General features: G+C 56.1%; 1 protein-coding gene across 4 annotated transcripts in view; it reads left to right on the top strand.

Annotated features, from left to right (window-relative positions):
- PEBP4 (phosphatidylethanolamine binding protein 4) overlaps positions 1-8,454 on the top strand; it is a 257,885-nt gene extending 249,431 nt beyond the window's left edge. For 3 of the 4 annotated variants that reach the window (XM_032634900.1, XM_032634899.1, XM_032634901.1), the window contains exon 7: positions 7,515-7,802. In XM_032634900.1, the coding sequence (XP_032490791.1) occupies positions 7,515-7,666 (152 nt within the window). In that variant the 3' untranslated portion in view covers positions 7,667-7,802. Of the gene's footprint in view, positions 1-7,514; positions 7,803-8,403 lie in introns of those variants that run through there. The other variant, XM_032634902.1, reaches the window with a different exon arrangement.
- The last annotated feature ends 16,926 nt before the right edge of the window (positions 8,455-25,380 follow it).

Raw genomic sequence — 25,380 nt, 5'->3', positions numbered from 1 at the left:
AGCCGACAGAACCTGAACTGGTGCCCTCTGACAAGGGCTGGCCCAGTTTCACTATTTGTCCCAAAGGCGACACTTCACCTTCCCAAATTTGGAGCTGTGGCATTATCTCGGGCCTGTAATACACTGGACTTGCACCCTCGACCTCCAAGTTAACTCCCCTCCCCCACACCCAATCCCCCGACTCGCACCCTCCACACCCAAAGCCTAGAATCAGGCCTCTGGGCTCATCTGGGATTCACGATGGTTTCTCTACACATCTTCCTCACAGCAGCCTTGGATTTGTCCTCCAGACTTCCAGGTTCTAGAGGAACCAGCCGAATGCTTTGAGGGGCCATGTCTGAAGAGGGCCCACACTCACTGCGTTGGTTCACACCCTTCTGGACCACAGGCTGCCAGGATGCCCACTGACTCCTGTTTCTTCATTCACGTCAACCTGCCCACCTTCTCACTTAACAGTTGATTTGCTTCTGCCGGCCGACCCGGGGAAGAACGTTTTCCCCCTTCCCCCAAACCGGGACCACCTTCCCACCTTCAGGACACCAGTCCGTGGCGCCTTTCAAAACTACGCCACAGGGCCACCTTCTCTTAGTCGGTGACCCTACCCTGCCATCTCCTGCTCCTCTCACAGGCTCACAAAACACCCTGTTGTACGCCCTCAGTCACCTGCTTTTCTCTCTTCTGTATTTCTTTACATTTTTCTCTTGCCTGGTTCCCGCTTCCACCATGAGACTAGAGAGATTCCTTGAGGGAAGAGCTCACCTCTATCTTTTCTCTTGTTGTTTTTTAGTATTTATTTTTATTTTTTTGGCTGTGTCGAGTGTTAGTTGTGGCACGTGGACTCTTTCATTGCGGCACGTAGGCTCTTCGTTGCGGCGCGGGGGCTTCTCTCTAGTTGTGGCACGCGGGCTCCCTGACCAGGGATCGAACCCGCGTCCCCTGCCCTGGAAGGTGGATTCTTTACCACTGGACCACCAGGGAAGTCCCCGAGCTCACCTCTGGTCTTACGTTCCCTTTTTTGCCACCTGTTTCTGGGCTCAGCCCACTGTGGACTTTATTTTTTTTTAAGATTTTTTTGATGCGGACCATTTTTAAAGTCTTTATTGAATTTGTTACAATATTGCTTCTGTTTTGTTTTCTGGTTTTTTGGCCCCGAGGCATGTGGGATCTTAGCTCCCCGACCAGGGATCGAACCTGCACCCCCTGCACTAGAAGGCGATGTCTTAACCACTGAACCGCCAGGGAAGTCCCCACTGTGGACTTTGAATCAATGAGTGTTTGTATAGGGGACACACCCACGTGTGCCCATTCAAACACACACACACAGATCTGCATATTCTCACACCCCACATTCACAAACACACCTCACGGTCAAGTTCCTTTAACACCTGCATAGGCAGCCGCTTCTGTGAGCACCGTGCCCGCAAATGACGATTTCAGGGTCCACACCCTCCCTGTCCCAACGCCGAGCCAGCGGGGCCGCGCACGCCCAGCCTCTCCGCCAGCCTGCCCTGTCCCTCCTGGACCTGCCCCTTGCCCGACTGTATGGGGTGGGCAGCACAGCGGCCACTGTTCCCCAGGGCAAAGGAGGAGACCGGAGCCCAGAACAGTGAGTGGCTTGGCTGACCGAGGGTCTGCAGTTAATAGCAAGTTCACTTCCTTCTGCTTTCCGGGGCAAGGCTCTTTGCAGCCATTCACCCACAATCCCTCTCCCCCAACCCCGACCACCAGACCTCTGGGCCCTGGTGTGGGGACGGAGAGGGAGCAAAGCCGTTCCGCTGCCTTGGGTGGCCTCGGCGATGCACCCACACACCCCTCCCCTGGAGGAGGGCTGTGGCCCAGAGCCGCATGGGGGCCACGAGTCCCGGGAGCTGTGGCCTGTGCCATGCCTCACCTCAGCGCCTCGCCCAGGGGGGTCACGAGCCCGCGTCACGCTCCTCAAGGGTGAGCCAGGGGAATCCCCTCCGTGCCACAGCTCAATCCAGAAGCCTCTCCAAGGCCGTGAGTGAGCCCAGAACCGTGCCACAGAGCCAGGGGAGCTAACAGGCCACGCCAGGCTCGGTCCCGCCTCCATAGGCTGGCCTCGGGGACCTGCAGAGGGACTGCTCCTGGCAGAATGGGATGGGGCGGGGGGTGGGCAGAGAAGGATCCCTGGGCTCCAGACCAGGCAGCGAGAATCTGCCCCCCAGCACCACAGGCAGCTGAACTGAACAGCTTCTGGGCGAGCCACCCACCCACAGGGGTCAGAGAGGAGGGACAGGCGGAGACTTGCCATGCAGTGGGGTTGAAGTCCTTCTTGTGGCATCTAAAGGCCTGCGGGGCACCGTGGGTGATTGAGATAAGGGGCGCCGTGGGGAAATGTTTGAAAGCACGGGCCGAGGGCATGAAGGCAGCCGAGCTCCAAGCAGCGTCAACAGTAGGAGGCATCACGCGGAGGGACCGAGGCTGGGAGAAATCCACCAGGCCTGGGGGCAGTGAGGGGAGATACAGTGCAGGCCAGGCAGCGGGAAGGGGGCCCCGCTTGGAGACCAGCCCAACCCAAACGCACACAACACACACAGACACAAACACACGCAGCCCACTGCCAAACAGCCCCTCTCCCGCCCCCCATGACCTCCCATGGTGGTTCACCTGGCCAGGGCCCAGGAGCCCCCGGGGCCCAGCCCCTGAGTCACCGTGTGGGCTTGTGTCAGGCAGCCTTCTTCTGCCTCTGAAGGGCCCCACCCACCTGGCAGAGCGGGTAGGACTGGGGGCCTGGCAGCGGCCCAGATGGGGGCAGCGGTCAGACAGGCACCCTGGCTAGGAGCCGCCTGCCATCTCCACAGGCCCCAGGCAGCCCTCTTCCAGAACATGCCCCAGTCGAGCCCAACATCAACTGCCCAAATCCGTATTGAACAGATCATCGGGAAACCACAGAAAATCCCCAAATTTCACCTGCAACTCCAGCCAGCCATCACCACCACCAAATGCTGGAATTGATAACTGGGGGCTAAATGGACCGTTGTGAGTCTCCGCTCTTCTCGCTCCCTTCCCCACCCCTGCCCCCAGCCACAGGGCGGAGGGAGGAGGCCTGGGTGATCCACTTACTGGATAGTTAGGAATTGCACTTCCGCTCTCCAGCTCTCCTGGGTTCTCCTCTCCAGAGGAGCCGGGGGTAACCCCTCCACCTTGGAAAATCCCCCTGGCATCCCCCACCAACCTCACTCCCACCAAAGTCAAAGTGGTCCCCTCAGCCCCAAGCCTCTCAAGCCAGCGGGATCAGCCCCTCAGCAAATATTCTCCAGAAGTAATTGGATGTGATGGAACCAGGGCTTTTCAGCTCCTGAGTGGAAGTCTCTGGATGTCATTTAATGGCACAAAAAATAAAAGGCTCGGGCCTCCCGCGCACCACCACCAGGACATCATTAATATCAGCAGAAAGGCATCAGCACTCCCATCGCCGCAGCCAGCCCCACGAAGCGCCGGACAAATTACAGACCTGAGCCGGGCGCTCAGTGCGACGCTTATTAGGCTGCTGTTCAATTTTTATCTTTTCTTCAGGGCCACTGTCCCCTGCCAGGAAGCACTTGTGTCCCTGCACAGGGGGAGGGCTGGGGGAGGGCAGGGGGAGGCCAGGGGGAGGCCAGGGAAGAGCGTGGCTGCCTTGGTTAGACACAACTCCCGGCCTGGGGTGACAGGGCGGCTCCAGGCCAGGTGCAGGGCACCGTGAGTCCCAGCAGAGGCTGAGGGGGCCCATCCGAAGGCTTAGAACCCCACCCCTTGTTCCCAGCCCACCCAAATGGGGGCCTCCCTCCCAGCGAGAGGGGGACGCTTGAGGGCCCACCAAGGACCAGATGACAAGTCAGGTGGGAGCAAGGACACGAGGGAACGCTGTCCTGTGCTGTTGGAAGTCTTAAGAGCGGGACTGCTGGAGAGACTCCAGGACCACTGCTGGGTTAGGACCTCGTCTGCCAGGGCTGCTCGCTGTGCTGCTGGCTGAGGCCACCCTGCGAAGGCCTAGCTTCTTATTAGTCCATTGTTAACTGTCCTATATTATAAACTCGTAGCGGGCAGGAGTGGCGCCTGGATAAAGCCACCCTTCCCCATGCCTGGCAGACCCCGGAAGCAGCTGTCAGTGTTGGGGGGCCTGGATCCCAGGGTCTGAGATTTCCCTCCAGCTCAGAGCTTCTGAATTCTAGCTCTGGTGCTGTCTACCCAGCTCTCCCGAATCCTGGGGTGGCTGAGGGTTGCTAGACTGGGTGTAGCATCCCCTTCTCAGTCTCTTGGATGCCTCTTAACCCTGATAGGCCCGATGGGGTTGGTCTAGCCCATGTGATGAGCCCCTCCCAAGCAGTGGTAAGCCAGCCCCACAGATCTGGGAGGCCGGGGGTGAAGAGATGAACTGTTCAGGAGCTGCCCCAGGGCCATTCCTGAACATTCCAGCCTTGCAGTCCCCAGGACTCAAACTCAGAGGATGAGTCTCTATGAAGCCCCCCTCCCAGTTGTTGATGACAGGGGTCATTCACCCCCTCCCAGTGTCTCGTAGAGATCAGGCTCAGAATACCCCCTCCCCACGGCTTTAGATGAGGTGACCTAACTTTCCCTGCTCCCCGCCTCCGGGCCCAGGTCTGGAACATCTCTAACCTCTAACATCTTCCCCATCAGTACCGACCAGTAAGTGAGCAAATGGCCTCTGCGTATGGTTTAGCTGGATGGAAGCAGCACCCCCTAGGGTTGTGCAGGGACCCACCTGCACATCATATGCGGTAACCCCGCCCTGAAGAGCCCAGGCCTCTGTGTTCCAGCCACTGGCTCAGGAGACACCCTCCTCCTTCCTCCCTGTGGCCAGAGGCCTCCTGCCACAGAGGCCTTTGAAGTGTATTCACCACCCCTGCCCTCATCCCAGGAAGAGCCCATCCAGGGTGGGTCGAGGGTACAAGGGGAGTGGCCCGAGCACAGGCAGCAGTGCCGCCCTCTTCCTGCATGGCAGCAGCCCCCTGCGGCTCAGGGACCCGAGCAGTGCCATACAGGATGGGGCTTTCCACAGAAAGCGGTGACCGCAAAAGCCACAGCCTCCAAACTCCTCATCTCTCCCCACACAGCCCTGAGGGCCTGACTCACCCCTCTTCCTTCTAGAACTTGCACAGGGTCAGTTCCTCTTGCCCTCTGTGGCAGGAAACGGAGGTGCAAGGAGTCACAGCCAAGCCAGGGGAGGAGGCCGCAGAGGCTAGCAGCCAGGCGGCACTTGGGCCCCCTCTCCTGAGCGATGGGGCGGGTTTGTGGGGCTGCCCAATAAGCCCAAGGACCCCAGCGTTGTTGGAAATGGGACCCGGAAGGAACTGCAAGGCCCCCCCGCCCCCGGGCACTCCTAGCTCAATCAAGAGAGCAGACTGCTGGGAGAGGGGAGCGAGGTCTCCCTGGGTGCAGGGGATTTCTTTCCGTCAACTTGCTCTGATCTCGTGATGAGTTTCAATTCCCTCCCTGCCACCAGGTTCCTTCCTGCCCTGCTCCGTGGGGAAGGCCCCCTTGTCCCCGTGCCCGCCATGCACCAGTTCACCCATGACCTTTTCCCTGGCATGCAGGCACACACGCATATATACAAGCACGCACACACGTCCGCACACACACACACACACACACACACACACACACACACACACACTTTCTCAGGGTCGTGTTACTACAATTCTTTTCCAGCCCGCTGGGTGCCCTGGGTGCAAAGGCCACAGCCAGGCGAGTACCTGCTCCCTCCTTTCTCCCTCCCTCCCTCCGTCCCACCCTAGTGGAAAATCCCCAGCATTGGGTCCTACAGCCCAGCAGCAGCCCATCCCATGCAGCCCTTCCCCCAAGAGAACTCCCGAAGCACCTATCTTCTAGGCCCTCAAAGGCCCAATTTGAATGCACAACCACATTCACAATTACAGCCAGATAAGACCTGAGGGATACCCGTAGAGGTCCTCTCCCCCATCCGTGCCCCTGAGAAGCTTCCACACCGGAACCTGGTCTGGTTTCCCAAACCCTGGGCCTCAGGCACCCTCAGCACCACCATCCCGTCTGTGCACTAGGAAGAAATATAGTCTCCCCTTGTGAGGATTAAGTGAATATGTGTGGATTTCCTAGAACTGTGCCTGGCACGTAGGAAGAACTACATCAGTGTTATTGCTATTATTATTATCACTGTTTTGTTTCTTTGGTTTAAAAATTGTCCTCTCCTTGAGACCATCTTTGAAATGCAAACAGCTGGGGGGGTGGGGGGGTGGCAGGTAGAGGGGACTCGCCTTCTTCATTGCTAAAAATGGAGGTGGGTGTAGACCAAGGACCACAGGTGGGTAAAGGGGCGGCTCAGGGAGGAATCTAGGCTGCCAGCCCCTCACTTCCTGCTCTCCGTGTGTTAGAGATTACTGTTCTCCATTGGTTCAGGCTATATCAGCCACTGTCTAGCCCTACTCCAGGCAGGCTCTACCCCTAGTACTGCCTCCAGCCAGGGAAGGCTGCTAGATTTTAGGGGGAAAAAAACCCAGGGGGCGGGCAGTGATGGTGATAAATAAATAAATAAATACAGGATGTCCAATTCAATTTGCTAGTATAAGTATGGCCCAGGCAATATGTGGGACATACTTACACTAACAGAGTATTCGTTGCGCCTCTGAAATTCAAGTTGAACTGGGCAACCTGTATTTTATCTGGCAACCATCCACCGAGGGTGCCTGAGGCCCAGGGTTTGGGAAACAAGAGCATGGGAATATGCCTCTGACCACCTCCCTCAGCCTCTCCCCCTTGCCTGGGGCCTCGCTCTCCTTGCCCTGCTGCTAGGTCTGTTCACACTTGTCCCAGAAGCTGCACCTCCCCCTGTGCCCCTGTGTTCTCTCCCCCTGGGGAGGCCCCCTCTGACCTGGGCACCCAATGGACTTCCCCAGGGTCCGGGCCGGGAATGTCTCGCCCACACTCCGCTCCCCTCCGGGATCCAGGTCTTCAAGGCAGGGAGAAGCAGCCTGGCCCTATGCCCTGCCTCTCACCTCTGCCACAGCCAGGGAAGGAACCCTGTTGCACGAGGTCTCCTGGGACTCCGGGGTAGGTAGCCGGGCTTCTGGGGAGGAGATTGGAAGAACAGCATAGACGCTTCTGCCAAGCTCAGCCCCGGCAACTGGGCTGACCAGGTATGAAGAAAAGAAGCATTCAGGCCTCAGTCAGGAGATCCTGCAGGAAAAGAGGGGTGGGTGGAGAAAATGGGCAGCCAACCTGACTGGGCATTTCCTGTCTGCGTACGAGTGAGAAGGCAGAGTTCTGCCAAATAAAGTCCTGGAGAAACCGACCAAAGGCCATCCCCGTTGTCCTCCAGGAAGCGTCCTTCCCAGACGCTGCTAACATCCAGAGACTGCCCCTGCAGCCAGGAGCCAGAGGGCACCCCTCAGACCAGTGACCACGGCCGCCTCCTCCTCTCTCCGCTCCCCACAGCTGGCCTCCCTCTCAGGCCCCTTCCAGCTCTGAAGTCCACGGTTCTCTCTCACTACTTCCCTGTGGTCTGTTTATCCTTCCAGGCTCTTGGAATATGGACAGATTTCTGAGCCGCTTCCACCTGGGCGAACCTGAAGCCAGCACCCAGTTCGTGACCCAGAATTACCAGGACATGCTACATCACCAGGCTCCGGGAGGAAGCAGTGAGCCCAAGGACAAACCTGAACCGAGATAACTGCCCACCAGACCTCAGGCTTCACGTTGCAGGTGTGTGTATGGTACTCACCACCCGTGGTCTGTGTATGGAACCCACTCCGGGTATGAGACCCTTTCTCTTCCGAATAAAAAAAAAAAAATCATCCAGGGCTTAATGGTTGGATGTTCTGTTTCCAAACCTGTCCTCCCTCTAAAACCAAGAGGAGGAAATCAATTGATGTTCAGCACTGGGGCCTGGGGCATTCCTGTAAATGCAAGTGGTGGTGGGGCGAAGGGGGGTGGGAAGGATGGACAGGCGGGCGGGGGGGATCTCTAGCCCTGAATGATCACTGAAGCACCGTGTGACCTTGAGCAAGTCACTTATCCTCTCTAAAATTCTGCTTCCTCAGGTGTGAAATTGAGGAAGAAGAGGCAGGGGGTGGTTGGTTTATCACCATGGTCCTTTCTAGCTCTGACATTCATTTAACAAACATCGTCAGCACCTGGTATGTGCCTGACCGCCTGCCAGGTGCTGGGGTGACATGTATGACCAGGGCAGGCCCAACAGGAGGCTTGCTTCTTGGAGCTTCCAGACTACTACAGGAGGGCAAACTTTATCAGATGACCACAAGCAAATTCCAGCAAATGTGGCAAGTGTTCTAAGATGTAAAGGCGACGAGCTTTGTGATGGGGGGTGGGGGGTGGTAAAGGCTCAAAAAGCCCTCTTCTTGGACTTCCCTGGTGGCTCAGGGGTTAAGAATCCACCTGCCAATACAGGGGACACGCGTTCGAGCCCTGGTCTGGGAAGATCCCACATGCCGCGGAGCAACTAAGCCCGTGCACCACAACTACTGAGCCTGTGCTCTAGAGCCCGCGAGCCACAACTACTGAAGCTCCTGCGCCTAGAGCCCGTGCTCCACAACAAGAGAAGCCACAGCAATGAGAAGCCCGCTCGCCACAACTAGAGAAAGCCCGCACGCAGCAACGAAGACCCAGGGCAGTCAAAAATAAATAAATAAAAAATAAAAATAAATAAAAGAAAGCTGCCTGCTGACTTAAAAAACAAAAGCTCTCTTCTTCCTGAGGAAGTGATGTTTAACTTCAAGGCTGAGAAGTGGGGTAGGGGTTAATGATGAGTGGGGACAGGGGACAAAGAGGAGAAATGACACCTCCAAGCCCCCGTGGCTGATGGGGGCAATGAAAGGCCAAAATCATGGCCACCTGGACAGATAGACAAAGACCAGAACAAGCCAGGCCTTGGAGCCATGTTCACGTTTTGGACTCCACCCTGAAAGCGCTGGGGAATCGTGGAATAAGTAGACTGGAGGGGAGAGGGGGCGTTATCTGATTTATGCTTTTAGAAAGCTGTGAAGAAACACCTTGGTGTCTGCAAGGAAGGGATTTTCAGCGTCTTGACTGCCCCTGGACGTTCTCTGAAGGTCTCTTGGCTTTCCCACCCAAAACCCCCTTGGAGGCACCTCTCTGCTATGGTCTCATTCATAGGCTAAACTCCCCTACCCTCAACTCCAGTCCCCTCAGCCCCACCCCTACCCCCTCAACGAGCCCCTCTGCTCAGTTTCCCTCCGAGAGTTAATTACTCCCCACCTCCTTGGCTAGAAAACAGCAAGATGGGTGACTCATGCATGCAAAGTGCCTGAGATCCCCAGATGAAAGGGGCAGGACGCACCTGGGCCCAGGGTTATTACCTTCCTAGAGGCATGCCCCGCATTAGCTGGAAGGCAAGGGGCCCAGGCCAACCCCTCAGCCCAGCCCAGCACACTCTTGACTAGTGGGAAGATTTTAGTGACGGGCATCTGAAGAACACCAGGAGGTGGGAGATGGAGTTTGTGATGGGAGGGGATTGGATGGTGCAGCCGCCCCGCTACTGCCCCACACCGATAGATTCAGCTCCCCGCCCAGGTGATGGACAGCAAGTTCTTGTGCTATAGAAGGGTCTTTGACACCAGTCCAGGCAGCAGGAACTCCCTACTCCCTTCTACGCCACCAGGCAGGCTTGTCGGCAGAGCTACAAGAAGAAGCAAAGGAAGTGTCCCTTTGCAGTGTCATGGAAGGCAGCCCTGGAAGGGACTCTCTGAGTGTGTGTGAACCTCCCTCTCTCTGGGCCCTTCTCCCCGCAGCACCCACCCCACCGGGCCCGGAGTGTAATTGGCAGCTCCGGTCGGTGCCCAAGGCCAGCATAAATAGCAGGTCAGCTTCCTAGAGCAGCCCCAAATCGAGACACATCCTCCTCTCTTCTGCTTTTAATTCCTTGTGGCTAGCATGTTTATTTTGGGTGAGGAAAAAAAATCGGATGTTTATCCTTCGAGGAAATTATCGGCTTGCTTTCCTTCCCTCTCCCCCCCTCCTTCCTTTCTTTTCCCCTGGTGTTTTGGGCTTTTAGTTCAGCTGCCAGAGAGACCCCCACCCTCCTGGCCTCCAAACTTGAAAAAAGAACAAAACTAGCCCGGGCTCTAGGCTGAAGCCAGCCCTGTCAGACGTCCCTGGAAGCCACAGAGAAGGAGCTCCCCGTGGCCGGGAGGGGAAGCCTGGAGGCCAGGAGACCTTGGGGAAGGCCCCCTGAGTCAGCTGTCTGCCTGCAGAAGGCTTTGGGCCTCGTGCCCCTTTTCTTTCACTGCCTCCTCCAGGAGGAAACAAAATGAGCATGTAGATTGCTTCGAGACTGCTAACAAAGCAGCTAAAAAAGGGAGTGTCAGTGAGCCCTTTACAGGGATGAAGAGAATTGATAGAATTATCATCATCATCATCATTGTCACATACCATTTGTTGAGTGCTACCTGCACACCAGGCACCGTGCCAAATGCCTGACATGTGGCATCTCAGTTAGTGCCTTCCTGCCCAGCTTTACCGCCTACCGGGCCCTTCATACATATCCTCCCATCCGATCGTCACAACCGTCGAATAATGTAGGTGTCATGATTCTCATCTTATAGATGAGGAAACTGACATTCCGATAAGTTAATCTGAAGATAAGATAAGAACCTTATCCCTGTTCTGTAACTAGTAATGGTAGAATCTGGAGTTAACTCAAGCCTTCCCTCTCTCAGTACTCACAGGTAAAGGGTACTCTAATTTTACTCTCCGGGTTACATAAAATAAAGGCCAGACCTTCTATTTATTCAGAAGCCAGGTAGGCCAAGAAGGAAGGCTGGAGGTTCCAAAAGAACTTAAAGGGAGTCTCCCCCACGTGTCTTCCCTGAACCCAGCTTCAGCTATTCTAGACCAAGTATGATTTGTGGGGAGGGCCAGCTCCTGGACACTCACAGCAGTGGCCTGGCCCAGCTCAAGGCCATTACCACCCAACTCAACCTGCTCAAGGCAAATACCCCAACAGTTTACCACCCTCAATCCTTTGAATCCCCCCTCTCCCTCCCAGAACCTTGCCTGTGTAATAATTGCTAAAAAAAGAGATGGAAAAGGATATATAGGAAGACTTCCTGGTGATGATGGTGGTGGTGGTGATGGTGATAAAGATGGTGATGGTGGTGGTGGTGGAGATGATGGTGATGGTGGTGGTGATGGTGATGATGATGATGGTGGTGGTGATGATGGTGATGGTGATGATGGTGATGGTGATGATGATGATGGTGGTGATGGTGATGATGATGGTGATGGTGGGTTCAAGTGTTAGGCCTGAGCGCCCATGGGATAAGAAGAAAGCTGGCTAGATGCACGAGGTGGTAAGATTTTTTTTTAATTTATTTAATTAATTTATTTATTTTTGGCTGCATTGGGTCTTCATTGCTGCCTGCGGGCTTTCTCTACTTGCGGCGAGCAGGGGGCTACTCTTTGTTGCAGAGCACGGGCTCTAGGCGTGCGGGCTTCAGTAGTTGTGGCACAGGGGCTTAGTTGCTCCACGGCATGTGGGATCCTTCCGGACCAGGGATCAAACCCGTGTCCCCTGCATTGACAGGCAGATTCTTAACCACTGCACCACCAGGGAAGCCCCAAGAGGTGGTAAAATTTAAAAAGCACAACTTTTCTTACTTAGCACACCTAAGATCACAGAGTCTCTACCACTTGATAGCTCTTTGACTGCAGGCAACTTACTCAACTGTTCTGGACCTGTGTTTCAACTGCAAAAACAAAACAGCATAATGGGGGGGAAAATGTAAATAAGTGCCTTCCTTAAAGATCTGTTGCAACGGTTAAATGAGATGGCATGGAAGGCACCCGGCACAGTGCCTGGTGTGCAGGCTGTTCAGTACGTGTGTGTTTTCCTCTCCTTCCCTGCCTGCACCTCACCTGCTCTGCTCCCCAGCTCGGCTGGAGCAAGCAGTGAGGCCGAGGGTAATGGGAGCACTCACCCTCCCCAGACAAGAGTCCTTCCCAAGAGACCCATCCGAGTGTCAGCAGCCCCAGAGAAAGGGCCACCTGCCAAGGGAGCCTCTAGCCCCAGCCCGGCATGCTCCACCCAAGCTCAGCAAAAAACTGGGTGGCTTGGATCAGGAAAGACAACCCAGTTCCTTAGCAACTAACAAGCACTTCCCTGTAAAGACAAAGACCCTTCACTCAGAATGCCCCCTTCCCCCACTCCTCTCCAGGTATCTGATCTGTTTTCAGGAGTGGGGCTATGGGCTGCCCACCACCTCCAGGAGGTCTGAGGGCCTTTAGCCCCACCCTCCCGGCTGTCCTGATATTACCTGCAATTACCCCATAGCACCTTTCATCCTGGCACTAATTAACTTTCCCATTACCCCCAGGAGCTGCTGGGAGACACAAGAGGTGCACACACATACACACCTGCATGCACACACATACACAAATCCCCATAGTTCCCCTGCAGAGACCCTCGCTCCATTTTAGAGACCAGGAAACTAAGGTTAGAGAAAGAAGAAAATTCCTTGAGGGTTCTCATCTGCCTCCTGGGTACTTGGAAGGAGAAATAGGAGCTGAAGACGCTGGCTTGGGGAGAGGAGGGGACAGGGTCCCTGGCAGTCCTTGGGGGATGAGGGACCAGGAAGGAGAAAAACCTTTGGCGAGGACGGATGAAAACCATGCCAGGACTGAGGTCTTGGGTCTGAGTACCACCTTGGTACCACCAAATGCAAGCCACCTCGCTTAACACAGAGAGGGCATTTCAGAGAGAAAAAAAGGAAATATTTCAGTCGAAAAGTCGAAAGGAAGAGAAACAGTCAGAAAGAGAAGGAAATAGGAAAGAAGGACACAGCCAGCTGGTCTGATGTAGCTGGAAGAACCACTGACCAGGAGTCAAGACCTGATTTTAGCACCAGGGCTACCATTCACTGCTGTGTGACCCTGGGCATGTCAGCTGCTGTCTCTGGGCCTCAGCTTTCTCATCTATAAAATAGTTTGGGTTGGGTGCTCTCAGAGGCCCCCTCCAGCTGAATGTTCTACAGTTCTATATGGTTATTTGGGGGCATGGTAGAGAAACCATTCAGGGATCCTAGTAGAGGGAGAACGGAGGGGCACATGGGCACTCAGGCACAGAGGGTAGAAATATGACTCGAGAACCTCCTGACCTGCCCTGAATGAGGGCAGGACACAGAAGCACCCTCTTTATTCCTCAGGAGCTGGAGTCCGCCCCACTGGCATAAGTCAGCTGTGCAGGAAGCAGAGGGCTCAAAGGAGAGAGGCTGAGCCTGTCAGAAAGGCAGGTGTAGCAGGGCCCTAGTGCAACTTTCATTTCCAGTCTCGTGAAGTAAGCAGACAGTGGGCTCAGGGGGCTTCCTTTAGGGCCTGGGCAGAAGAGCAAGCCTAGGTAGTGCCGGAAAGGAGTCCAAACACCTCCACCCACACTCACGCTCACACACAGCCACACAAACTCAGACGTCCCACGCTCACACTCACATACTCACACACTTGCGCACTCATTCACTCACACGCACATAGACACAGCTGGATGTGTATACTCAAGCCACCACAAGGCAACAGGTTCCTTCTCTCCTTGCTGTGGCTGTGAAGCCAGCGCCCAGTCAGCTCTTCCCCAGTATTGATGGAGGCTCACCTGAGTGCTAAGAATTGAAAGGACTACAAAAGAAACCTAGAAGGTCTCTACTCACCCCCACCTCCCCAGGGAGGAAGCTGAATTCGCCCATGAGAGCGCTGGTCACCCCTGTCCAGAGCTCGCCTGGCTTCCTTCCCCCATACCCCAAGAACCAGACCCTGCCGCTTCACACGTATACAAACGTGTGCACGCACACTTACACACACCTCTGCTATACGCATCCTGCACGCATACTGTAAATACACCAGCCCACACAAAATCACACGGTGTACGCACCCGCTAGACACTGCAGGGTTTCACCTCTGCCGGGCTCTTTCTAGACATCCATGCAAGCTGCATGGGTGTGCATTGTCCAGCCCAGGCGGTGGCAAACGTCGGATTTGCATGCACACACAGTGTCCATGGATGCACGCCCACTTCATTCACAACCCACAGCACAGCGGCCTGCCAGTGACACGGGCACACCATCCTTTCGATTAAACTGAGGACCAGACCAGCCCTAACCCCACAACTCTCACTTTGCAGACTCCTGACGCAGCAAGTGGATTTGTGGCGGCGGCGGTGGAGGTTTTGTGTGTGTGTGTGTGTGTGTGTGTGTGTGTGTACGTGCGTGCGTGTGTGCACAGTACATGCAGTTTGGGGAGTGTTGGAGAGGGGTGAGGAGGAGGTTCTGGCAGAGGGTGGGAAGCAGGCCTTCCCCTGAAGTCCACAAGGAAGGCACTCAGACACACCCTCCTCCCAGGAGCCCTACCTCTGGGCTCTCGCCTGCTGCCAGGCCAGGGAAAGGAGAAGCTAAAAATGTGGCCAGTCTGACTTGCTAAATTGGTCTTCGGTGGAGAAGGGGAAACGCGTCAGTTCCCTGGGGAAGTGGCCGAGCCCAGGGTGGCCACAGGCCCCCGGGCTTCTACTCCGATGGAAAAAAAAGTTGCTCAAATAGATCTGACGCTTTGTTTTCGAACCCAAAATACCCTGTGGCGGCTGCCGGAAGTGTGACCGCGGGAGGGAAGTGGGGCAAAAGGGAAGGTTAGCTCGAGTTTCCACTGCAGCAACTTTTTCTTTCATTTGGGGTCTAGAAAGCTCTCCTGCCCATCCAAGAGAGGGTTTGTGTGAGAGGCAGTGCAGCTCTGGGATTCGGGGCTGGGGTAGCCACAGCCATAGTCACCCTTGGCCCGCTGACACCTCTTCCCCAGAGGCCTCTGAAGAGTCCTCAGGCACTGTCAGAGTTTTCTCTCAGGCCACCTGGTGGCAGGCAGGAAAACCCGTCTAGGGAAGAGGGGCTGTTCCAGGGGCAAGGGGCCAAGTCACAGGTGACTTTGCCTTCAGAGGCCCGACTTTCCTTAGTGAACCGTGATGTAATTTTTTTGACGAAGATCTTATTTACATAAAAATTTTCAAAGAGCATCCAATAAATTAGCTGGACTAACAGCACAGACCCACATCTTCTGATTCAGTACTTTAGTCAGTGGCACTAACGCTAGCTCCAAATGCAAGGATTGGGGAAGAATGACTACCTACAACAGGATCTCAACGTGCACTCCCCATCACTCTCTCTCCCCTTATCCTCATTTCTTTTTTCTCATATCACTTACCACCACCTCGTAGGTATCTTCTTATTGCCCACCCTCACCCCGAACCCTCATTAGGTCTTGAGTCTCCCCACAGACTCTTTTCGTCACAGCTGTATTTCCAGTGCCAGACACACAGTAGGTGCACAAGTGATAACTATCAAATGTTAAAGACAATCAGGTGCAGGGGCAGTCAGCAAACAGTTCTCTTGCCTCATGAGGACTTGTTAATTCAAAAATGCTGAGTCCTGCGATACCCCAGACACTAGCGCTAGGTGGGGATGGAGTGGGTTGAGAGGAGGCCGTATCGTGGGAATACGATGCAAAATCAGAAGTGGCTCCTGCCCTTCTAGAACTTGGGGCAGGAGGATGGGAGGCAGGCATCCATCAAAGGATTACACAGATAAATGTAAAAAGGTAGGTAGGACCATGGCAAACTAAGAGTGGTGTTTGGTGCATCACCTGGACCAGGGGTATCAGAGGAAAGCCTCTTCCGGTTGGGTGGTGACTGAACTGAAGGAGGAATGCCCTCAGGGACATCGTGGTCCAGAGAAAAAGTCACGCTAGATGCAGGATGGTGTTGGGGCCGCGCAGATGGTTCGAACTGGTGGCCGGGGAGGCAGAGCGACGCCGCCCACGGCCGGGGCCTGCGGACCCCGGCTGCAGTTAGAGACGGCTGCGCGCCCTCGGTCCCTGGGTGATATTTACGGACTCTTAATGACGGCAGGGTAATCACCTTAATGAAAAACTCCCTCAGGGCGATGAGGAAACCGGGAGGCATTTCGGAGGCGACGGTGACTCAGGCTGAGTGTGCCGCGCGCGGCCTGGCCACTGGACACGAAGGACTAGCGAGTCCCCTCCCCTGCTCCGCGCGCCCCTCCAGCGCCGCCCCCGGAGCGCGGGGAGCCGAGGCCCCGGCAGGCTCTCCGTCGGCCAAGCCACGGGCAAAACCGATGGCCCACTGCCACGCTCGGCAGGCCCGCGGCTGAGACTTCTTTCTCTGCTCCGGTGCGGGTCTCCGGCGCCCCTCCTCACTCACGACCTCGGCTCCCCAGCTGCCTGGCTTTGGGAGGGGGCTGCGCTCTGGAGTGCTCACGGCACCCCTGCAGACGCCGGGCTCTGCTGGCCTTTGCATCCACTCTCCTAACGGCCCTTCCTCCGCCAGTGCCTCAGTTTCCCCAACTGAGCAGCAACAGCTCAAGATTCTCCACACCACCTCCACCCTGCCCCCGGGTGGCGGGAGCATTAATTACAGCTTGTTCCTGGCTTTGAAGATGAAAAATGCCAAGGATCATTGCCACTCAATTAACGGGGCTATTACCACTTAAGTTTATGCCTGATGAATCCTACCCCACCCCCAACTTGGGGTCCATGTTGCCTTGGACTCCCCGAGTCCTGCTTTCTCCTGGAGTTCACACCTGGAGTTAGCCCCCTTTCCTGCTCCTGCGTCCCGAACCGGACCTGGTAGAGCATCTGGCACATTCATTCTCCCACAAATACTGACAGAGCACCCACTATCCCCTCCATAAGCCAGGTTCTAGCTGGGGATACAGCAGTGCGGGTCCAGACCCAGGCCATTGCCTTCCTGGAGCCTACATTCTAGTAGATGCCCAAATGTCTGCTGGCATCTTGCAGATCCAGCCTCAGTGCTATCTCCCTTCTCTCCCTCTAGGATTCCTCACTCATCCACAAACAAACCATAATCAGGCCAGAGAAGTCCTGGAAGGACAGTGCTAATGGGCTCTAGGTAGTTTCAGAGATGAAAATAAATAAATTTAACATGAAAATGAGGGGGGAAAGCACAGCTCCTTACACTGAATACCTCCTGCCCTTGTCTCCCCCTTCCCTCCCCTCCCCTCTTCATACCTCCCCTCCTCACTTATGGGTCTTAGCCCATCCTCAAGGCCTTGATCAACACCACCCCTCCCAATCAGGCTTTCGCCTGTCCCTGAACATGTCCTCTTGCAAGTCCTTCCCCCTCTGAACTTCCTGCCTGCACTTCCTTTCAGAACTGATCATGTCTTGTGTGTGATGGCTTCTACCTCAGCCTCATTCCTCACTTCCCTTTAAATCACCTGCTCCCTGACAGACCGCAGGATCCCAGCCTCAAGTCTGATTCCCTCCACAGGAAGTGCGCCCTGGATGTTTGTCTCATTGAAACAAGAGAGCTAAGTTCCAGACCCAGGAGCCTCCCCCTCCACCCCAGTGGGGAATGAATTTTGGTGGACAAGGGGCCCCCCATCCTGTATAGTGGGCGCTGGGTGGTAGAAATGCAAGGACAAAGTGGGAAGGTCGCAGTCTATCCTGCACTCCTCAAATCGGCCATGTTTCAGAATTACCCATGTGGACACTTGGGTCAACAACCTCTTATGGAGCACCTGCTGGGGACAGGCAGGGGGAGTGCTGGGGAGACTGAGGAATAAGGCTCAGTCCCTGTCCCCAGGGAGCTCAGATACCATCTCTTGTCATCCAATAACTTTCTTGGTGATCTGGGGCCAAATAATTCTGAATAGCCCAAATAATTCTGCAAAAAGAGAAAGAAGGGGGGGAGAGAGAGAAATCTATCATGTCCCTTCTCCTTTGCCCATCTGCCCTGAGCCCTGGCAGAAAAGCTCATGCCATCAGTCAGGCTGATGGGCAGACTTCCACTGGGTTCCAGCTGGCCTGTACTGTTCAGCCTCAGAGTGACGGGATGGGCCAAGGGCAGTGTTTGTTAGTTCTTTACTCCAGTCGTTGTAAAGAGTCTCATTTTCTAGCAGAGCTATGGCATAACAAAAGTCAGGAAGCCCTGCCTAGGCCATCTGGTGAAAGAGGATGCTGACAGTACTGAGGACCTCGAATTAGGGGCCCAAAAGAGTCATTAACTGCTTTTCCCCACATCCCAGGTTTTTGGACTGCATAGAACAGCAAAGAAGAAGCCAAAGGTCGGCCCCCAACTGCTCACCTTGGTGGACGATGCGAAGGGCCCGCTTGTTTTAGGCTGAGGAGGGTCCTGAGACTGGGAGCTAAGAGACACAAGGATCTAGAGACCACAGCTCTCTCTGACTCCCCAAAGGTTTTCCTTCCAGGGCAGGGAGGAGAGGAACCTGCCAGCCTCTTGGATCCTCGACCTGTCCCATGGGTGAAGCCTGTAGCCAGCAGGAGGCTGGCTGCGTGGGGAGCAGTGGGGGGAAATCCGCTCTCCTCTCTGCTCTCACCGCTCTCTCCCTCCTTTTCTCTCTCTCACTCCCTCTTTGCTCCCCCTGACTGCCTCCCCAACGGCCCCCCACACTCACACCTTTTCTGGTTCATTTCAGATGACAAAGTTCCTCTTTCCAAAAAGCTTCGTCCCCCAAGAGTTTTCTCTGCAGAGACACCATCCCTCCCAGCTGAGAAGGGGCTGTCCCACAGTGGGCCCCAGGGGCCATGACAGGCCCCCTGAGCACATGACTCCACTTACCCTCCAAGCACCGCTGAACTAAGACAGCAAAGTTCCCATTACAAGCCCTCATGCCCTGACCCATCCCTTCTCCTCCTCAAGGGTCCCAGGAGCCCAAACTTGACTGGGAACACTAACACGTCTCCTCCCAACCTTTTCCGCAATAGAATCCAAAATTCATGGATCAAAGGAGCTGGGAGGAATTTAGTGGTAGGTTATCCACTCCAGCCCCACCAGAAGCCCAGGAACCAGAGGGTGGCCCAAAGTTACACAGATAATTAATGGTGGAACCCAGAAGTCCTGATTCCCAGGCCAGGGCCTGTTCTTCCCATTTACCCGTACAGCACACTTTTTCCAAGTCTTGTCTTCTATCTAAGACCTGCCTTCTCTCCCTGCCCCAGCCCAGCCCAGCCCTGAACTCTCAACCTCTGGACCCCCATGGCAGTTACTCACTGCCTTGGACTTGTGTCTGAGGAGGGGTCTCCACCTCACTGGCCAGCAAACATTACTTTGTAACAAGACTTTCTCCCTTTGGTCACCAGGTTCTCCCTGAAATTGCTTGAAGAGTAATCCAAAACACCCGGATTCAACATGATTATAATGAGTTCGTTGGAATGTAGGCACAAACAGATGTTTCAAATGGAAGTGTGTGACTGGCTTGGCGAGGAGCCTGTGACCTCTGTGACAACTGAGGGCAGTGGGACCTTTGCTCAGAGTGGCACAGATGCTACTCCACCTACCGGGAGCCCTGGCAGAAATGCTGCTCCTCCCTGACGTCCCTGTGAGCTGTACCCCCTCCCCTCCCCTGGGCAGGGGCTCCTCTCCTACCTGAATGCTGGGTCCCAGGGGTGCTGGGAAGCAGATCCAGCTAGTCTTTCTTCTATTCATTGCCTTCTCCACAGTTTTTATACCTCTCCTTCCTCTTACGCACACCTGCCATCTCCTTTCTTTTCCCTAACAGCCAGAATGGGGACAAAGGCTGAAATTAAGAGCAGCAGCTTTGGAGTCACAAGGCCCTGAGTTCAAATCTCAGCTCAGCCACTTCCTGGCCAAGGGTCCTCCAACTAACTACTCAGACTCTTTCCAACACCTTAGATCTTTCATTTAAAGCAGACAAACAGGGCTTCCCTGGTGGCGCAGTGGTTAAGAGTCCGCCTCCCAATGCGGGGGACACGGGTTCGAGCCCTGGTCCGGGAAGATCCCACATGCCGCGGAGCAACTAAGCCCGTGTGCCACAACTAATGAGCCTGCGCTCTAGAGCCTGCAAGCCACAACTACTGAGCCCTCGTGCCACATCTACTGAAGTCCACACACCTAGAGCCTGTGCTCCGCAGCAAGAGAAGCCACCGCAGTGAGAAGCCCGTGCACCGCAACCAAGAGTAGCCCCCGCTCACCGCAGCAAGAGAAAGCCCGTGCGCAGCAACAAAGACCCAACGCAGCCAAACATAAATAAATAAATTTTTAAAAATTAAAAAAATTAAAAAAAAAACTATTGGAGGGCAGCCCTAAAAGCTTCCTCACAGGATTGTTGTAAAAAATGAAGAAGATGGGGCTTCCCTGGTGGCGCAGTGGTTGAGAGTCCGCCTGCCGATGCAGGGGACACCGGTTCGTGCCCCTGTCCGGGAAGATCCCACATGCTGCGGAGCGGCTGGGCCCGTGAGCCATGGCCGCTGAGCCTGTGCGTCCGGAGCCTGTGCTCCACAACGGGAGAGGCCACAACAGTGAGAGGCCCGCATACAGCAAAAAAAAAAAAATGAAGAAGATGTATCTCCACAGGCCCCAATCTTTTGTGGGCACAGAAGGTCGGCGAGCCCGAAGCCTCCAGCAGTCCCCAAACAATGCTCTTAACTGTGACCACCACCCCCAAAGTTGTCGTGGCTGTCAAATTCCTTCCACGAGCTTCTAGGCCAAACCCACCCCACCTCAGAGTTGTCTGTCATTACCGAAGGAATGGCAATGACCTCTAGAATGCCAGGGAGAGCTGGCCAGAGAGATTCCACCAACGACCTGTCCGTCTCCTGTGGGACACCCAAAATGGAAAGCAACTGAAAGCCCTTGAGGGAGCTATCATTCAGGAGCAATCCCACCAGGGTGGGCCCTCTACATGGGTGCTCGGTGTGACTTGAGGAACCCCAGATGCTCTCTGCACCCCAAAACTCCTACTCCTTGTCACTGGGCCTCACATCCCACCATTAGACCTCAGCCCACCAGCATATATGAGTTCCTACCATTTTCCAGGCACCATGCTTAATGGTAGGCTTAATTCCTTTAGGTTATATATGACCCTCTTCTAAGCATTTTCTGTTAAAAAGGCAAATACCCGCTGAGATGGGTAATGCATTAAGTCGCCAGCACCCCAGTTTGAACTAATTGGGGGCTTCTTGCTTGTAAGACAGCAGAGAAGGACTGGATATCTTTAGCAAAAGGGAGCTCAAGTTCAGAGGGCAGAGGTGACTAAGGAGCAAGACGGAGCACTAACCTGGTCTTTTTCTGTGGTGGGTTTGTAGGGCACGTCCCCTCCTTCCTCTACCCTTTCACCCAAACAAACACACCCATTGCCCCCAGAGGTAAGCAGCGGGGGCTGGGCAGCCTTGGCTCTGCTGCAAAGGGGCGGGGCCTGCCCTTCACCATCTCCAGGGTAAGGACGCCCTGAACCAGTGCCTACTCACTCTCCAACAAGTCCAGGGCCTGCAGTTCAGGTAATCTCACCCGAGCCCGCCAGTAAAAGTGAGGCCTCACCCTCAGCCCCTGTTCAGGAGGGAGAGAGGAAAGAAAGAGGGAGGGAAGGAAAAAAGCTTTTTTCTATGCTGAATTCAAGACTTGGCCAGCAGAAGGGAGAATGCTGTTAGTCTGCAAGGGGCCACTCCAAATCCCCCACCCCTACTCTATACCCAGGGTTGTCCCCACCCGCCACGGAACCCTGGCCTCCATCTGCCACCATCATCCAGGTTGACAGGGGACACCTGTGTGGGCTGCAACCCGACCAGCAACCAGGCAGTGAGAACCTATGCTTGTAGAGGCAGGCCTTCCCCAGCATGGCTCCTTCCAGGGCAGAGGAGGGGAGGAAGGGCACCTGAGTCCCCCACCCCATCTTGGAGCCATAGCCACCCTCCATAAAAAGTCTAGAATGATGCTCCAGAGTGTTAAAGAGCAACTGAGTGACTTCTTGGTATCCTACTTTATGTCACCACCAGCTATTGAGGACCCTCTGTTCTCACACAGTGGGGACAATTCCTTCACCATCTCTATGATGACATAGTGCCCAGCAGGTACCCGGCACACAAATAGGACTTCCTGTATATGATCACACTGATGTGGGATGCAGTGTCATACCTGGCCCTTTTTACTCCCTATACCAACTGCACTCACTCCTAAGACACACAAGGGGAAAGGGCTTTTCAGTCACATGGTAGGGCTGGGGAAAATATAGTTTACCAATAATAATTGCCATTTACTGAGTGCTGGCTAGGGGTCTGGCAAAAGTACTCCATGAGGATTATCAAAGGGATAGGTACTATTATTATCCCAATTTACAGACAAGAAAACTGAGGCCAAGAAAGAGATTCAGAAATTTGCCCAATATCACACTGAAGTTTGAATGAATACTTGTTTGAATTGAAGGCTCCCGTTCTAGGTCATGGACAAGTAGGAAGGAGGGGGCAGACATCTTGCCCAAAAAGACTCCTATCCATTCTCACCAATAGGCATAAAGGCTTGGAGCAGGCCTGCAAAACCCTGCTACTTGTTCTGCTTGGATGCAACAGGTCCAGCTCTCCTAAAAGTGTTTGCAGGTCATCTCTGGAATGGCTACACTCCTCCGTGGTCTTTGGGGCCCTGGAAGCTTTCAAGGATCCGAAATGTTCCCACTGCCTCTGCCTTTCCTAATGTAGGCCCCTATCAAACAGGACTGGGGCTTGCAGCTCCTCAATCTCCTCCTCTCCGGGAAGAGGTCTCAACAGGTGGGAGGGGGGTGCATCACGGTAGGGTCCTCCAGAGTTGAGCTGGGCAGCCGGGAGGGCTCTCACTTCCTCCCCGCCACCCCCGCAGGCTGAGCTGTGCCTCGCGCTGGGAAACATGGGCACTGCAGTCACTACTGGGGCCTGCGGCTCGCCTAAAGGCCTTGGACCTCGCGGCGTCTCTTGGTCCTGGGCCGGAATCCGCAGAGACCCTCCGGGTGCACTCGCAGCAGGAAGCGCCGCGGAGAGGCCAGGACTGGGACTGGAGCGGCCGAAGCTCTCTGGTGGCCGCGGCTCCCCGCCTCTCCCCGCCTCCCCCCAGCTGCCAAGCTCCAAGGCCAGAGGCCGGAGCCGCTGGCTAATTTTTCACGCCCCCCAGACCGCCTCCCTAGGTGACGCTACAGCCTGTGCGGTTCCTTTAAAGGCTGCGGGTTCCGTTCTTCTTTCCTTTTCCACTGGATGCCAAAATATGCAAATCCGGGGACCGGAATCAGCAGCCAAATAGAGAAGGAGAAGGGGCGCGGCCGGCGCGTCACCGGATCCGCTCCTTGTATGGCTCTTCCCGGCTTGGCCCGCCGCCCCGCGACCCTCCCTGCAGCCGCCAGGGCCCCTCCCGCGCCCAGCCTGGCTCACACTGCCGCCCACGCCCCCGGGCCGGCCAATCGCCCCCCCTTGGGAGGGAGCCGGGGGCGGGAGGCGCTGCATGCCCTGATTCCGGCCGGAGCTGGGGACCGCTGCAGAGCGCTCCCTCCCCGCGCCGCGCGGGCGGAGGAGAGCCCAGGGGCGCAGAGCCTCCCCGGTATAGGTGTGGGTAGCCTGGCGGGAGCGGCAGCAGGGGCGGGGGAGAGGGGGCCCGCGGCGGCGGGAATCCCTCCTTTCCTAAGAACCAGAGGAGATCCGGGGGAGGCCGGGCCCTCCCACCCCTAGTCCTCCACCGAGTGAAGTGGAGGGGAGGAGAGAGAGGTTGTCATCCACCCCCACGACGATGTGCAGCTCGGGAGTTCCTCCCACACGTCCCCGGCCCGCGTGGCCCTCCCACGGAGTGAGGCCCGGGGATCCTCTCCTCCTCCTTGTCAATACTCCCACTACCCCTGAGAAATGCACGTTCCCCCAACCCCGACTCCCCAGCGAGGAACGCGGGATCCACCGCGCCCACACGGCCAACGAGGAGGGACTCCTCCCACGCTGAGCCGGTGTGATCCGGGGTCGCTCCCCCACGCCCCCCTCCTCTCCTTTCCCTCTCCCGCGGCCCGGCCGCGCGCGCTCCGAAAACAGGCCTCGGGGAACATAGCCGCCCCCGGGATCTGCCGCCTCTCTGGGAGGTGACAGCGCTCGGGGTCGGCAAACAGGCAGCCCTTGACTGCAGGGCGCCGGCAGTCAGCAATGGGGACAGCCCTGTGGAAGGCGAGGGGGAGGGTAGAGAGCAGGGGAGGTCGCCGTGGTGGCTCAGAGACTGTGGTTCGGCAGGCTGCTGCCGCAACTCAGTGGCGGGCCCTTCGCAGGCAGCAACAGACAGCGACTGCGCCTGGGCCTGCTGGGCCCTCCTGCCATCCCGTGGCCAAAGGGGTGCTTTGGAACCATTAGGGAATTTATGGAGGCTTTGGTGCACGTGTTCCCTATCCCCTCAACTTCATTCCTTCTCCTTCACCACCAAAACTGCACATCCTCGACCCCCAAGGTGAGGAGTTCTCTCCTCCCGCGCGGCCGCTATGCAGCTACGAAATCTCCCAGCCACTGCGCTCAGCCGGGTGTCAGTACAGGGTCAGGGGCCCAGGGAGCAGCAGGGCTGTGGGCGGCGCATCGGAGGGACGGCGGCACAAAAGTTCCCGGGATACTGGACCAGAGATCCCTGACCCTCTGGAATCCTCCTCAGAGGGACTTTGTCCCAGTGCCAGGCAGGATCCTGTACGCGAGAAGAGCGGCCGGGGCAGGGTCGGAGCGCACACCTTCCGGGTTCCCCAGAAGTTCCCAGGCTGCAAAGGGACCCCGCCGAGTGTTTTCAATTCTCTTTCTTCCTGCTGGGGGGCTGTTAGAGGCCACTTGCGAACGACCCCACCCCACGGCGCCCTGTCCTACAAGCGCGCTCTCCTAGTGCAGACATCAAATAAACACACAAGCGATTATTGCTCTTTCCCCCCCGCGCTGCGTGCTTTACGCCGCACGTTCAGTTACACCCCTCTTTCCTCTCTCCTCTCGAATTTTCTTTCCTTCTTCTCTTCTGTTTCTCTCTTTCTCTCTCTCTTTTTTTTAAGATCCGCGAGCGGTGCGGGCGCCGCACGTTGGCTGCGGCCCGCTTCCTGCTTTCTAATGTTCCATTGTGAGGAGCTTCCATTGTGACGTCGCGCCCCTTCGGCTGGGCTTTGTCTGTCCATATATGGGCAGCTACGTCACGGAGCTTTCCCGGGGCTCAGATAAATAGGCTGGTGGAGTTCCCTGGCTGGGAGCTTTTGGGCAGCAGTGAGCTTGCTAGGAAGCTGCGGGGCTGGTGGTGGTGGTAGCAGCGGCAGCAGCAGCGGCAGAGGCGGCGGCGGCGGCAGTGGCGGCGGTGGCGGCGGTGGCGGTGGCGGATCGGGGGGCGGGGGGGCCGCGGGCGCGCGTCTGTTTGTGATATCAATACTGAGGCCGCGTGCGACCCCCTTGGGCCGAGATCCCCCCCAGCCCAGCACCCACCCACCCACCCCGCACACGCCCCCCCCCCCCCACGCCACGACCCAGCCTCTTACGGCACCAGCTGAGGCACCCAAGAGGATTACCCTCCTTTGCCCTCTCTCCCACCCACCCCCCAAAAAGAGAAGATCCCCTCCCCAGGCCCACCCCTTCCCCTCTTCC

This window comes from Phocoena sinus, chromosome 6 (genome assembly GCF_008692025.1).
Source record: "Phocoena sinus isolate mPhoSin1 chromosome 6, mPhoSin1.pri, whole genome shotgun sequence".
Classification (NCBI taxonomy): Eukaryota; Metazoa; Chordata; class Mammalia; order Artiodactyla; family Phocoenidae; genus Phocoena; species Phocoena sinus.
Note: the sequence above shows the minus strand (reverse complement) of the source record. Positions and strands in the feature narration are given on the sequence as shown.